The sequence below is a fragment of the Dendrobates tinctorius genome, unplaced genomic scaffold, assembly GCF_039654945.1.
Source record: "Dendrobates tinctorius isolate UK_male_01 unplaced genomic scaffold, ASM3965494v1 ptg000326l, whole genome shotgun sequence".
Taxonomy (NCBI): Eukaryota; Metazoa; Chordata; class Amphibia; order Anura; family Dendrobatidae; genus Dendrobates; species Dendrobates tinctorius.
This window is the reverse complement of record NW_027361993.1, coordinates 5,062,508-5,075,980: the sequence shown is the minus strand read 5'-3', so window position 1 is coordinate 5,075,980 and position 13,473 is coordinate 5,062,508. Positions and strand designations below refer to the sequence as shown.

Here is a 13,473-nt window from a genome sequence, read left to right as displayed (position 1 = left end):
CCAGCGATTTCTCATTTTTACAACACCATTTTATTTTTAGGACCACATCACATTTGAAGCCACTTTGAGGGGTCTATATGATAGAAAATACCCAAAAGTGACACCATTCTAAAAACTGCACCCCTTAAGGTGCTCAAAACCACATTCAAGAAGTTTTTTAACCCTTTAGGTGCGTCACATGAAATTTTTTGAATATTTAAAAAAAAATGAACATCTAACTTTTTTTCATAAAAAAAATACTTCAGGTTCAATTTTTTTTATTTTACCAAGGGTAACAGGAGAAATTGAACTGCAAAAGTTATTGTGCAATTTGTCCTGAGTACGCAGATACCTGATATGTGGGGGGGAACGACTGTTTCGGCGCATGGCAGAGCTCAGAATGGAAGGAGCGCAGTTTGACTTTTTCAATGCAAAATTGGCTGGAATTCAGATTGGATGCCATGTCACGTTTGGAGAGTCCCTGATGTACCTAAACAGTGGAAACCCCCTACAAGTGACCCCATTTTGGAAACTAGACCCCCCAAGGAACTTATCTAGATATGTGGTGAGAACTTTGAATCCACAAGGGCTTTACAGAAGTTTATAACGTACAGCGGTACAATTAAAAAATCATATTTTTTCCACAAAAATGATCTTTTCACCCCAATTTTTATTTTCCCAAGGGTAACAGGACCCTAAAAGTTATTGTGCAATTTGTCCTGAGTACGCTGATACCCCACATGTGGGGGTAAACCACTATTTGGGCGCATGGCAGAGCTCGGAAGGGAAGCAGCGCCATTTGACGTTTTTGGCTGGAATTGAGATTGGACACCATGTCGCGTTTGGAAAACCCCTGATGTACCAAAACAGTGGAAACCCCCCACAAATGACACCATTTTGGAAAATAGACCCCCTAAGGAACTTATCTAGATGTGTGGTGAGAACTTTGAACCCCCATGGGCTTCACAGAAGTTTATAACATAAAGCCATACAATTAAAAAATCATATTTTTTCCACAAAAATGATCTTTTCACCCCAATTTTTATTTTCCCAAGGGTAACAGGACCCTAAAAGTTATTGTGCAATTTGTCCTGAGTACGCTGATACCCCACATGTGGGGGTAAACCACTATTTGGGCGCATGGCAGAGCTCGAAAGGGAAGCAGCGCCATTTGACGTTTTTGGCTGGAATTGAGATCGGACACCATGTCGCGTTTGGAAAACCCCTGATGTACCAAAACAGTGGAAACCCCCCACAAATGACACCATTTTGGAAACTAGACCCCCTAAGGAACTTATCTAGATGTGTGGTGAGCACTTTGACCCCCCCAGTGCTTCACAGAAGTTTACAACGCCCGGGCGTGAAAATAAAAAATTTGTATTTTTTCCACAAACATGATCTTTTAGTCACCATTTTTTTATTTTCCCAAGGGTACCAGGAGAAATTGGACCCCAAAAGTTGTTGTCCAATTTGTCCTGAGTATCAATACCCCATATGTGGGAGAAAACTACTGTATGGGCACACGTCGGGGCTCGGAAGGGAAGTAGTGACGTTTTGGAATGCAGACTTTGATGGAATGGTGTGCGGGTGTCATGTTGCCTTTGGAGAGCCCCTAATGTACCTAAACAGTGGAAACCCCCCACAAATGACACCATTTTGTAAACTAGACCCCCCAAGGAACTTATCTAGATGTGTGGTGAGCACTTTGACCCCCCCAGTGCTTCACAGAAGTTTACAACGCCCGGGCGTGAAAATAAAAAATTCGTATTTTTTCCACAAACATGATCTTTTAGTCACCATTTTTTTATTTTCCCAAGGGTACCAGGAGAAATTGGACCCCAAAAGTTGTTGTCCAATTTGTCCTGAGTATGCTGATACCCCATGTGTGGGAGAAAACTACTGTATGGGCACACGTCGGGGCTCGGAAGGGAAGTAGTGACGTTTTGGAATGCAGACTTTGATGGAATGGTCTGCGGGTGTCATGTTGCCTTTGGAGAGCCCCTAAAGTACCTAAACAGTGGAAACCCCCCACAAATGACACCATTTTGTAAACTAGACCCCCCAAGGAACTTATCTAGATGTGTGGTGAGCACTTTGACCCCCCCAGTGCTTCACAGAAGTTTACAACGCCCGGGCGTGAAAATAAAAAATTCGTATTTTTTCCACAAACATGATCTTTTAGTCACCATTTTTTTATTTTCCCAAGGGTACCAGGAGAAATTAAACCCCAAAAGTTGTTGTCCAATTTGTCCTGAGTACGCTGATTTCCCATATGTGGGAGAAAACTACTGTATGGACACACGTCGGGGCTCGGAAGGGAAGCAGTGACGTTTTGGAATGCAGACTTTGATGGAATGGTCTGCGGGTGTCATGTGCGTTTGGAGAGCCCCTGATGTACCTAAACTATTGAAACTCCCCACAAGTGACCCCATTTTGGACACTAGACCCCCCACGGAACTTTTCTAGATGTGTGGTGAGCACTTTGACCCCCCAAGTGCTTCACAGAAGTTTATAACGCTCGGACGTGAAAATAAAAAAATCATTTTTTTCCACAAAAATGATATTTTTGCCCCAAATTTTTTATTTTCCTAAGGGTAACAGGAGAAATTGGACCCCAAAAATTGTTTTGCAATTTGTCCTGAGTAGGCTGATACCCTACATGTGGGGGTAAAACACTGTTTGGGCGCATAGCAGAGCTTGGAAGGGAAGGAGCACCATTTGACTTTTTCAACTCAGAATTGGCTGGAATTGAGATCAGACGCCATGTTGCATTTGGAGAGCCCCTGATGTGCCCAAACAGTGGAAACCCCCAATTCTAACTCCAACCCGAACCCCAACACGCCCCTAACCCTAGCCCTAACCCTAGCCCTAACTCTAGCCCTAGCCCTAACCCTAGCCCTAACCCTACCCCAACACACCCCTAGCCCTAACCCTAATGGAAAAATGGAAATAAATATATTTTTTTTATTTTATTATTTTTCCCTAACTAAGGGGGTGATAACGGGGGGTTTGATTTACTATTTATGGCGGTTTTTATGTTTGGCGGCTGTCGCACGCTAAAAGACGCTTTTTATTGTAAAAATAGTTTTTGCATCACCACATATTGAGAGCTTTAATTTTTCCGTATTTTGACCCACCGAGTCATGTGAGGTCTTATTTTTTGCGGGACGAGTTGACGTTTTTATTGGTACCATTTTCGGGCACGTGGAATTTTTTGATCGCTTTTTATTCCGATTTTTGTGACGCAGAATGAACAAAAACCAGCGTTTCATGAATTTCTTTTGGGGGGGGTGCGTTTACACCGTTCCGCGTGCGGTAAAATTGATAAAGCGGTTTTATTCTTCGGGTCAGTACGGTTACAGCGATACCTCATTTAGGTCGTTTTTTTATGTTTTTGTCGGTTTTATGCAATGAAAACTATTTTATATAAAAAATAATTATTTTTGCATCGCTTTATTCTGCGAGTTATAACTTTTTTATTTTTTCACTGATGATGCTGTATGGTGGCTTGTTTTTTGCGGGACAAGATGACGTTTTCAGCGGTACCATGGATATTTATATGCGTCTTTTTGATCGCGCGTTATTGCACTTTTTGTTTGGCGGTATGATAATAAATCATTATTTTTTGCTTCGTTTTTTATTTTTGTTTTTTAAGGGGTTCGCTAAAGGGGTTAACTATTGGGACAGTTTTATAGGGCAGGTCGTTACGGACGCGGCGATACCTAATATGTGTACTTTTTTATTGTTTTTTTTTTTTATTATTTTCAAAAAATGAATTTATTGGGGAATATTTTTTTTTTTTTTACTAATTTATTTGGCGATTTTTTTTTATTTATTTTTACACTTTTTTTTAAATTTTTTTTTTACTTTATTACATAGTCCCAGGTGGGACATCACTGTCCTGTGACAGATCGCTGATCTGTCACATCACAGATCACTGTGATGGTTTGAGTTGGTACACATGCAGCATGTAAATGCATGTTCAATTGCCAAAAAAGCATACAAAACCCACAAAAGACAAAATGAAAAAAACCCTGCTATAATAAAATAAGTAAAAAGCAAAAGTGCATTTAAATCATACAGAGTTCTTAGTAATACTGTATTTGATCAAACATAGCATAAATCCGTCCCACCATCGACAAGGTAACTGTGTGATCGGGGCGGCCCTACACTGTCTAGTATTAGTAACCTTATCATGTGTCAAAGTTGACGTCTGTGTGAATAAGGGCAGACAAGGATCGGGTCCCAACCACCGGACACCAGTCAGGAGAAGCCTTTAAATACAATTTCCAGCTCAGGAGAGGGAGGCCACACCCCAGCTTGCACAGAATGCAAAAATACACAGAAAAAACACAAAAATTGAGCTTGGTTTGAGTTGGTACACATGCAGCATATAAATGCATGTTCACATGGCCAAAAAGCATACAAAACCTACAAAAGACAAAATGAAAAAAACCCTGCTATAATAAAATAAGTAAAAAGCAAAAGTGCATTTAAATCACAATGTAAACAATCCAGAAAGAGCAAGAAAAACCATTGTATGAACGGGTGTTTCCAAATTTTGACAAGCGTGTATGGATGACTTTATCACCCTGACACCCATCACCAGAGGAGGACATGCCTTACCGGGCGACTCATAACTACAGTATGCCTTTCTGGAAAACTCTACCAAAGTTACTGGATAAGTTGACTTGAATTCAGAACCAATGGAAATTCCACTCAATTTTAGAGACTCATTGCATTCTTTAATATCAGAGTGATACAAGGTTATTGACTTTGTGTCCCGATAAGACATTTCCACAGCACCATCCCGAAGTAGTCAAGTTCCTAGTTGATGGAACGTTTACTTGGAGATCTGGATTGTATCAGTCTGTTGCTTTGGTTTGGACACAGATCTCCTTAAATCCAGTCCCGTCTTCTGATTGGTGCATTACTTTAGCATCTCTGCACTTTCCACTTTTATAAATAGGAGTGATATCATATTCTGTTTCTTGGAGCGGCTTTCTGGAGCCACTATTAGAGCTGTAGATTATTTTTACATTTTGAACCGTTGGTTCTTGTTCAATGTAAATTTCCTCAGTGCCAAACCCCAGAGACCTGGATTTGGGCTCTTGTCTTGGCGAGAGCTGGCTCTTTGTAGTATCGATGTTTGGTTTTTCAGGAATTTTGGGAACTGTTATTTTTTTTTGCTCTTACAAATATTTTACTATTTTATACAATCTTTAGTTTTTTTTTCCAGGCAAAGGCAATTGTTGTCCTTCTTCTACCCCATGATCTAGTACTATCTCTTTCTTGGATTCTACTAGTCGTTAACACAATTCTGTAAAATATAGCAATCTGGCAGTAGGAATCTCGTGCATTGCCTAATGTATATTTGGAGGTATCTGAGCCTGGACATATTTAAGTTACAACTGAAAGCAAACTGCATGATATAGAACTCCAAATCTATTATATAGACATACTGTAGGCTTACATGATAAAATTCTGTCTGCCTGCTGTCACCACTAGAGGGAGCTCACAGTATACAGGGTTACTGAGTTCTATGTATACCAGTAATCTCCCCCTAGTGAATTGCATCAAAGCATATGAATTAAATCTTAGGGAATGGTATATTAGTACTGTGAGTGTGTAGCTTTGGATGTGACTGGAGTATAATACATGTTCAGTTTAGCATAAGTAAGGCAAAATATTTGTGTAGTCCTCCCTCTGTTATAGTTATTAGTATTTAGACAGTGTTCATGTCTAGACACCAGTTCAGTGGATTTTAATCAATTCTATCACAATGTGACTTAAGTGTAGATCCTCAGTTTTTGGGCCATGTTCAGTATTTGGTCAGTATTTTACATTAGTATTTGTAAGCCAAAATCGGCAGTGGGTGATAAATCCAGAAGTGGTGATGGGTTTCTATTATACTTTTCCTCTGATTGTTCCACTCCTGGTTTTGGCTTACAAATACTGATTAAAGTACTGACCAAATACTGACCCTGTGAATCCCCCATAAAGGGGAATTATGCTTTAAAATAACTCTTCAGAACAAGCTGTCCTGTGTGTGTACATGAGGAATAACACTGTTTCTAGTCTTTATATGATTTATATCCTGCATGTATTTTACCAGTTTTACCTCTACAAGCGCTAATTTTCAATTGACTCTGAGCTAGAGGTTGGAGACTGGCAGCTATGATGTCTCCCATACATAGCACACATAGACAGAGAGGGATTCCTGTTAGCCTATGACTAAGCGTGTGTATACACCTGAAACGCGTCAGGTCTGAGGCACCCTTTTTAATGTTTTAACTATGTTGCAATAAAGAATCGATGTTATCCCTGGATGGTTGTGACGGAATCGTTCCCCGTTTTTCGTATACTTTCCTGTGATCACCAGTGGTAACGGCACCCTCAGTGGGAACTCTGGGCTAGTTTCCAGCTACACATTCACAGCTTTGTAAGCTCCCTTTATCCCTCTTCCTTTCCCTGCATCTCACCAGAGAGGGATTCCTGTTCCTTTTGCCTTTGGTAACACACAAAAAGAAATAGCAAAGGCAAAGAGGACACTATACAGCAGTACTGAGCTGTGTAGTTGTGAATCCAGTTCTGGGATACATTAGCTAGAATCTGCACAATCTTATTCTTACTCCTCCATCTTCCTTCTCCATAGACTTCAATATCCTATTTAAATGAATCCTCATTATATCAGCTGCTCCACAGCTGACCCTTTAAATTTGAGGTGGATGTGCAGTACCCAGATGCAGCCACTATACAGCTGATGGAGCTCTGTCGCTCCACAACTGAGTACACCAGGACGCTGCCGGCACCAGGAGCAAGGATGTCCGGAGTTGACCCCCACCAATCCGATATTGATGACCTATCATAAGCATAGGCCATCATTGTAAAAGTCCCAGACAACCACTTTAAATTAAAGCTGAAAGTCTACATTTTAATCATATCACAATGGCTTTGTTTGAAAACTCTTCTACTGTCAAATAGAGGAGAAAATTAGAAAATAGACTCACTGTCCAAAATATTGGGACCCAACTAGAAATGCATATGTACAAAGTGGTGTCAGACATGAAGTGACCCTCTTATAATTTCACTGTCATAGACGTCATTGATTTTCATGACACCGGAGTCATAAATCTTGAAACCATGACGAGCGTTTGCTTTGATTGGCCCGGGTCCCCTAACCTCAGGGTCCTATGTATGTGTGGAAGTTATTAGTCTGCTTTAAATAATTGGCGGAACAGCTTTACGGTCTGCTTAGCATGAAGGAGATTATGACATTAAAGTGTTAACATCCCGACTGTTTGCTGACATATGAATTACTGAGGCCCAATGTCACCACTCACAATAGTTTTCAGTTACTTCTCATATACTGCGCTAAAAGTGGTATGGGTGCGGAGTTCCTCCTCTGTAGTATTTGTGGCATACAATGGACCACAAAGGATAAATAGGATTTTTGGAAATTTGCATTGAATTCTTGTTCTGGGCAATTTGGGCATACAAACCAAGGGTGGTAGGTGCAGCGCTTTAAATGTCTCAGTATTTAGGATGAAATCTTATATTGATAAGCATACCCCAGAACAGGGGCAGACATATCATTGGTGCAACTGCATGGGGGTCCAGCTCCAAAGAAGGTGGACTTGTGCATTATGATGAGCTATTGGACTACAGAGGGCCATATGTGGCGCCCCTGAGGCTCGGTCGCCACAGAGGTACTGCACCTCCTCCTGAGGTGTGGTACTCCACCATCCAGGTAAGTTGGAGGCTCCTGACCACGCTCCAACACTCGCATCCCACACAACACGGTAGTTCAGCAAACCCACATTGCGGCTCCCTGCTTGGAGTGTAGCAGAGCACCTTTGGTGGCTCCCTGCTTGGAACATGAAACGTGCTGGGAGGTGGGTGGAGTTTAGAATACATAAAAGAGCGGGAAGGTTTAGGATGACAGGTCAGTCTGTGAGAGGAAGCCACTCAGAGAGGAGTGAGGAAAGAAGATCCCTGAGAGAGAGGGATGGAGGAAGGAGGTGCTGCAGCAGACCTCAGTGACCTGGGTCTGCTGGCACGGGAAGGGAAAGGAGAAAGACATTGAACTGAAACCTGATCTTCCATGAGAAGGAGAGATTAGTACAGAACGAAGGAGTAAAAGGGAACAGAGGACGTGGGTTAGGAGAGAACCCTGCCTAGAAGTTCTAAGCGCAAGACCGGGGCCCGGTCCCCGAGGTTGTATGGACACTAATGGTTCTGCAGCAGACACCAGTGGAGTAGTGGGCTGTAAATGCACTACTCCCATCTAAGACTTGGGGGCACAACAGCAACATTGATAGTGAGCTGGGATTCAGGAGTAAGGAGTCCCCGAAGCAGGCTACAGCTGTGTGCCGTACAAGTAGAGTTCTTGGGAACATCTGTCAGGAGAAACTCCAGTGTAACTCAGTACTAGGAGATCTTCACACTTAAAGGCGCTATAAGAGGAGACATTCAGAAAGGTACATGTTGGCGGAGCATTGGAAGGGAGTACTACAGACTGTGAGTAAAGCTTTGGAACTACAAGCCCTGGTGTCCTCCATTCACTCTTGCGCCAACACACCAGGTACCGCTACATCTGGGTACCAGCTTCTACACTGCCTGCGCCTCTCAGCTACCCTTACATCTACACTGCCCTGGGACTACAGCTCCACCTGTGGGGAGCTTCACCATCTTGGCTGCAGGACACCACCAGTCCCAGAGGATCTGCATGCAGCGTCGGCTTAACATCTCACTTGCCGAACACCCTAGGTGGCGTCACAAACTATTCCTTTAACTACATTCCACCATTCAATTTCCCCTAATACTTGTGCACCCAGGGCCATGGACTGGGTCACCGCTGCTGTGACACATCCCGCTGACACCGGCCCGGTACCGAGTACCCCACGGCCCTGGGAGGGCGACCCACATACACTGTTCTTCGTGTACAGGGCCCTCATCTGTCTTTGTCTGCCAGTGCCCCATAGGGAGTCTCTTGTAAAAGTAAGTGAGGACAGAGCTAAACTGAGGGTCTTGGCCGACACTAGGGTGGAATTCGGGAGTAAAGCCGGGGTCACACTTGCGTGAAACACGCATGAGTCTTGCATCTCAATACCCGGCACTGCCGCCGGCACTCAGAGTGGAGTGTGCGGCTGCATGTATTTCTATGCAGCTGAGCGCTCCGGTCCGAGTGCCAGCGGCGGTGCCGGGTATTGAGATGCAAGACTCGTGTGAGTTTCACGCAAGTGTAACCCCGGCCTTAGACAGACTCTCACTAGGCTTTGCTGTGGCTTTCTGGTCTAGAGGGCTGGGGTAAGGTTTGTTGGGAACCTGTGCCTATGACATGTACTGTATATAGTAAGGTTAAAATCAAAGTGAAAGGTTTGTTGGGCGCCCTTCTCCAATTGGGGAGGACTTTCAATAGACCTCATCCTTTTGCCCTTTTTTTGCATTTTTTTTTAGCAATGGTGTACACTTTCATCATAGGACGTTAAACAAAGAATAAAGCTGGCTCAGAAGCTGAGGGTGCTTCATATGGGGCAGATGCTGGCTGTGTTACATAGCCGACATCTACTTGGAACTGTAGCAACCAGATCACACTCCAGTTGCTATCCTTTAACCACTTAAAGCACCATTTCAGGATTTTTTGTTCAGCGCTAAGGTTCCTGCTCGTAGTATTATACTTACCCGCCGGCGTCTTCATCTTTTATCAGCACCTCTCCGGTCCATCTTGTGACTGGAACTTCTGATGGCATGGAACTCAGCGGTCACATGCTATCAATGAAAGTCTATGAGCCAGAATGAGGATCTCATAGACTTGCATTGAAAAGTGACCTCTCACTCTCTTCATGGAACAGTGGAGCGATCCAGCAGGTCACAAACTGCCAGAGACCAACCTGAGCAGTGGTGATAGAAGGCAAACTGTGGTGTTAAAGTATTCAGTATAAGTACAGTGATTGCAGGTTCAAGTCATTTAAGGGGACAAAAAAATCAGGTAAAAATTGGAAAAACAAGTTTTAAAAAATATGTATGTATAATAAAATGAAATTTAATTTTTTTTTAAAAAAATAAACATATTTGGTCTATTCATGGTAAAAAAGGCCAACCTATCAAACTAACCAGACTAAATGGGCGCCTGTACAAATAAGTAGGCACAGGCGCTGGCTTGTGTATAATTGCTAGTACAGTATATGGTAAGGTAAAAACAATAACGTGAGGTTAATGTCTCTCCATGGGAATAGAAAAATATGCTAGAAATGTAACCATTTATAAAAAGAAAAAGCTAAGGGAATGTGTTTCTATTGCCCCACTATAGAGCTTTCTCATTGCAGTACTGTTGCTTTATAATGAGGATTTCGAGCCGTCCGTTTCTGTACACATAGGAATGTGATGAATGAACCCTTTCTTGCACTGATGGTGGCCGTCTCACACCGCACAAATGCCGCCCAGGCTGCGAGGCCATCCACTATCATTATACTTCTTGCTTTTCTCTTTCCTAGCTTGCCCAGAAGGAACGTTTGGTCTGAATTGCACGCAGAAATGTAACTGTAAAAATGGTGGAACGTGTGACGCCATCACCGGGCACTGCCACTGCCCCCAAGGAGTGAGCGGGGAGTTCTGTGAGGATGGTAAGGGTCTACACATAGGACCCTGAGCACCGTCTATGATGTTCTTATATTTCAGCAATTACCTCTGGCCTGGGCAGTGCTGCAAAGATCTGATCATCAGACAGGACGGTGGTGGAGAAATTAAGAGGACACCATTCCTATGGGAGTCCGTCAGCGGATACAGGCCGCCATTTGCCACTTTCTCCAACTTACAAAATAGAAATGTTATGTATCTCTTGGACTGATTGCTGAAATGTTAATTTTTTCCTCTCCTATAGGTTGTCCTAAAGGGTTTTATGGTAAAACCTGTAAGAAAAAATGTAACTGCGCCAACAAGGGCCGATGCCACAAGATCCATGGAGCTTGTCTGTGTGAGGCCGGTCTTTACGGGCGTTACTGCCACTTAGGTGAGTGCTTCATACTGAGGTCTGGTTAGTATGTCTTATATCAACCACAAAAGTGTCCTCTGGGGCATCTGCAAGCTCCGGAAATGATCAGATTTGCTGGAAAAAAAGTTGTTTTTTTTCCTGATTTAGTTGGTGGCTCTGCATGGGTGGGGCTCATCTAGTGGGTGTGGCTTTATTTCCGATAGGTTACAGTTCAGGAAAAATGTATAAGGAAAATATATAAAATGTGTTATTTCTCACCGTTCTTTTTATTTCAGCTTGCCCAAAATGGACATATGGACCCGGCTGTTCAAAAGAGTGCACTTGTGTGCAGAGCAATGCGCTGGAGTGTGGTAAAAGGGATGGACTCTGCACCTGTAAACCCGGGTACCAGGGAGCAGCCTGCGAAATTAGTATGTATGACTATGTACAAGACTATTACCTGTATACAGAGTTAGGGCAGCATTTCCCTAAGGGTGTGTGCAGACGCTGCGGATTAATCCGCACGGATTTTGCAAAAACCGCAGATAAATCTGTGGTTTTGCCTGCGGTTTGGTCCTGCGGATTCACCATCTCCACAATGGTGGAGATAGGAACCCACTGCGGATTCCGCAGAAAGAATTGACATGTCACTTCTTTCTGCGGTTTCAAAACCGCAGCAAATCCGCGCGGATTTTTCCGCAACGACTACACAGCGGTTTTTTTTTTACCATTCATTTGAATGGTACTGTACACCGCAGCTAAAACTGCTGCGGGTCCACAGCGGCCAAAACCGCTGCGGAACCGCAGCGGATTCCGCAGCGTGTGCACATACCCTAATAGTGAGATAATGTAGCTGCCAACTGGTCTGTCGCAGGGCTGTCACTGCTACCATAGGATATTACTGTAGCTCCACCTGCTGGCCATAGAATAGAATACAATTTGTCCCCATAAGGACCTAGTACAGTATACTGAGACCATAAGTGACAGCAGGAGTTAACCCTGCCTTGTCCGCTAACGGTGGAAAGTGAGTCGCTGTCCTTTATTTTTTTATACTACTCATAATGGATTGTATTTATAGGACACGGCTCATTACTGAACGGCTCCTTTGCTTTTCTAGAATGTGACTCAGGATTTTATGGAGTTGGCTGCAAAAGTAAATGCGCCTGCCAGCAAGGCATATCCTGTGACCACACAAATGGGAAGTGTCTGAAGCAATGTCCGCAGGGATACCACGGAGAAAACTGTGACCAAGGTAACACTTAAAGGACAAAGAGGGGAAACTTTTCAAGCCTTAAAGGGATTGTCCAGTTAAAAAAAATACAGTTTATCACAAAAGTGAGTACACCCCTCACATTTTTGTAAAACTTTTACTATATCTTTTGAAGATCTGACACTTTGATTCAGTGTACAGAAGTCAGTGTACTGCTTGTATAACAGTGTAATTTGGTGAGCCCTTAAAATAACAACACAGAGCCATAATGTCAAAGCTGGTAACAAAAGTGAGTACACCCCTAAATGAAAATGAACAAATTTTGCCCAAAGTGTGAATATTTTGTGTGGCCACCATTATTTTCCAGCACTGCCTTAACTCTCTTGGACATGGAGCTCACTAGAGCTTCACAGGTTGCCACTGGAATCCTCTTCCATGATGACATCACGAAGCTGGTGGATGTTAGAGACCTTGCGCTCCTCCTCCTTCCATTTAAGGATGCCCCACAGATGCCCAATAGGGTTTAGGTCTGGAGACATTCTTGTCAAGTCCAGCACCTTTATCCTCAGTTTCTTTAGTAAGGTCGTGGTCATCTTGGAGGAGTGTTTGGGGTTGTTATTATGTTGGAATACTGCCCTTCGGCCCAGTTTCCGGAGGTAGGGGATCATGCTCTGCTTCAGTATGTCACAGTACATGTTCGCATTCATGATTCCCTCAATGAACTGTAGCTCCCCACAGCCGCCAGCACTCATGCAGCCCCAAACCATGACACTCCCACCACCATGCTTGACTGTAGGGAAGACACACTTGTCTTTGTACTCCTCACCTGGTTGATGCCACACACACTTGACACCTTCTGAACCAAATAAGTTTAACTTGGTCTCATCAGACCACAAGACATGGTTCCAGTAATCTATGCCTTTAGTTCTTAGCCATGTCTTCAGCAAGGTGTTTGTGGGCTTTCTAGTGCATCATCTTTACAAGAGGCATACAGACCAATGTGATGCAGTGTGCGGCATATGGACTGAGCACTGATCCCCTACCCCTGTAGCCTCTGCAGCAATGTTGGCAGCACTCACACATCTACTCTGACAAGGCAACCTCTGGATATGATGCTGAGCACATGTTCTCAGCTTCTGTGGTCGACCATGGCGAGGCCAGGAACCTGTCTTGTTTCACCGCTGTATGTTCTTGGTCCCCAGACTGCAGCTCAGTGTCAGAATTTTGGCAATCCTCTTATAGCCTATCCATATTTATGTAGAGAAGCAATTCATTTTTTCTGATCCTCAGGGCGTTCTTTGCCATGAGGAGC

At 43.4% G+C, this 13,473-nt stretch overlaps 1 protein-coding gene across 1 annotated transcript in view; it reads left to right on the top strand.

Annotated features, from left to right (window-relative positions):
• MEGF6 (multiple EGF like domains 6) overlaps positions 1 to 13,473 on the top strand; it is a 557,152-nt gene that overhangs the window by 500,093 nt on the left and 43,586 nt on the right. The window contains exons 15-18 of the mRNA XM_073561705.1: positions 10,476 to 10,604; positions 10,862 to 10,990; positions 11,248 to 11,382; positions 12,069 to 12,203. Coding sequence (XP_073417806.1) covers positions 10,476 to 10,604; positions 10,862 to 10,990; positions 11,248 to 11,382; positions 12,069 to 12,203 — 528 coding nt within the window. The remainder of the gene's footprint in view (positions 1 to 10,475; positions 10,605 to 10,861; positions 10,991 to 11,247; positions 11,383 to 12,068; positions 12,204 to 13,473) is intronic.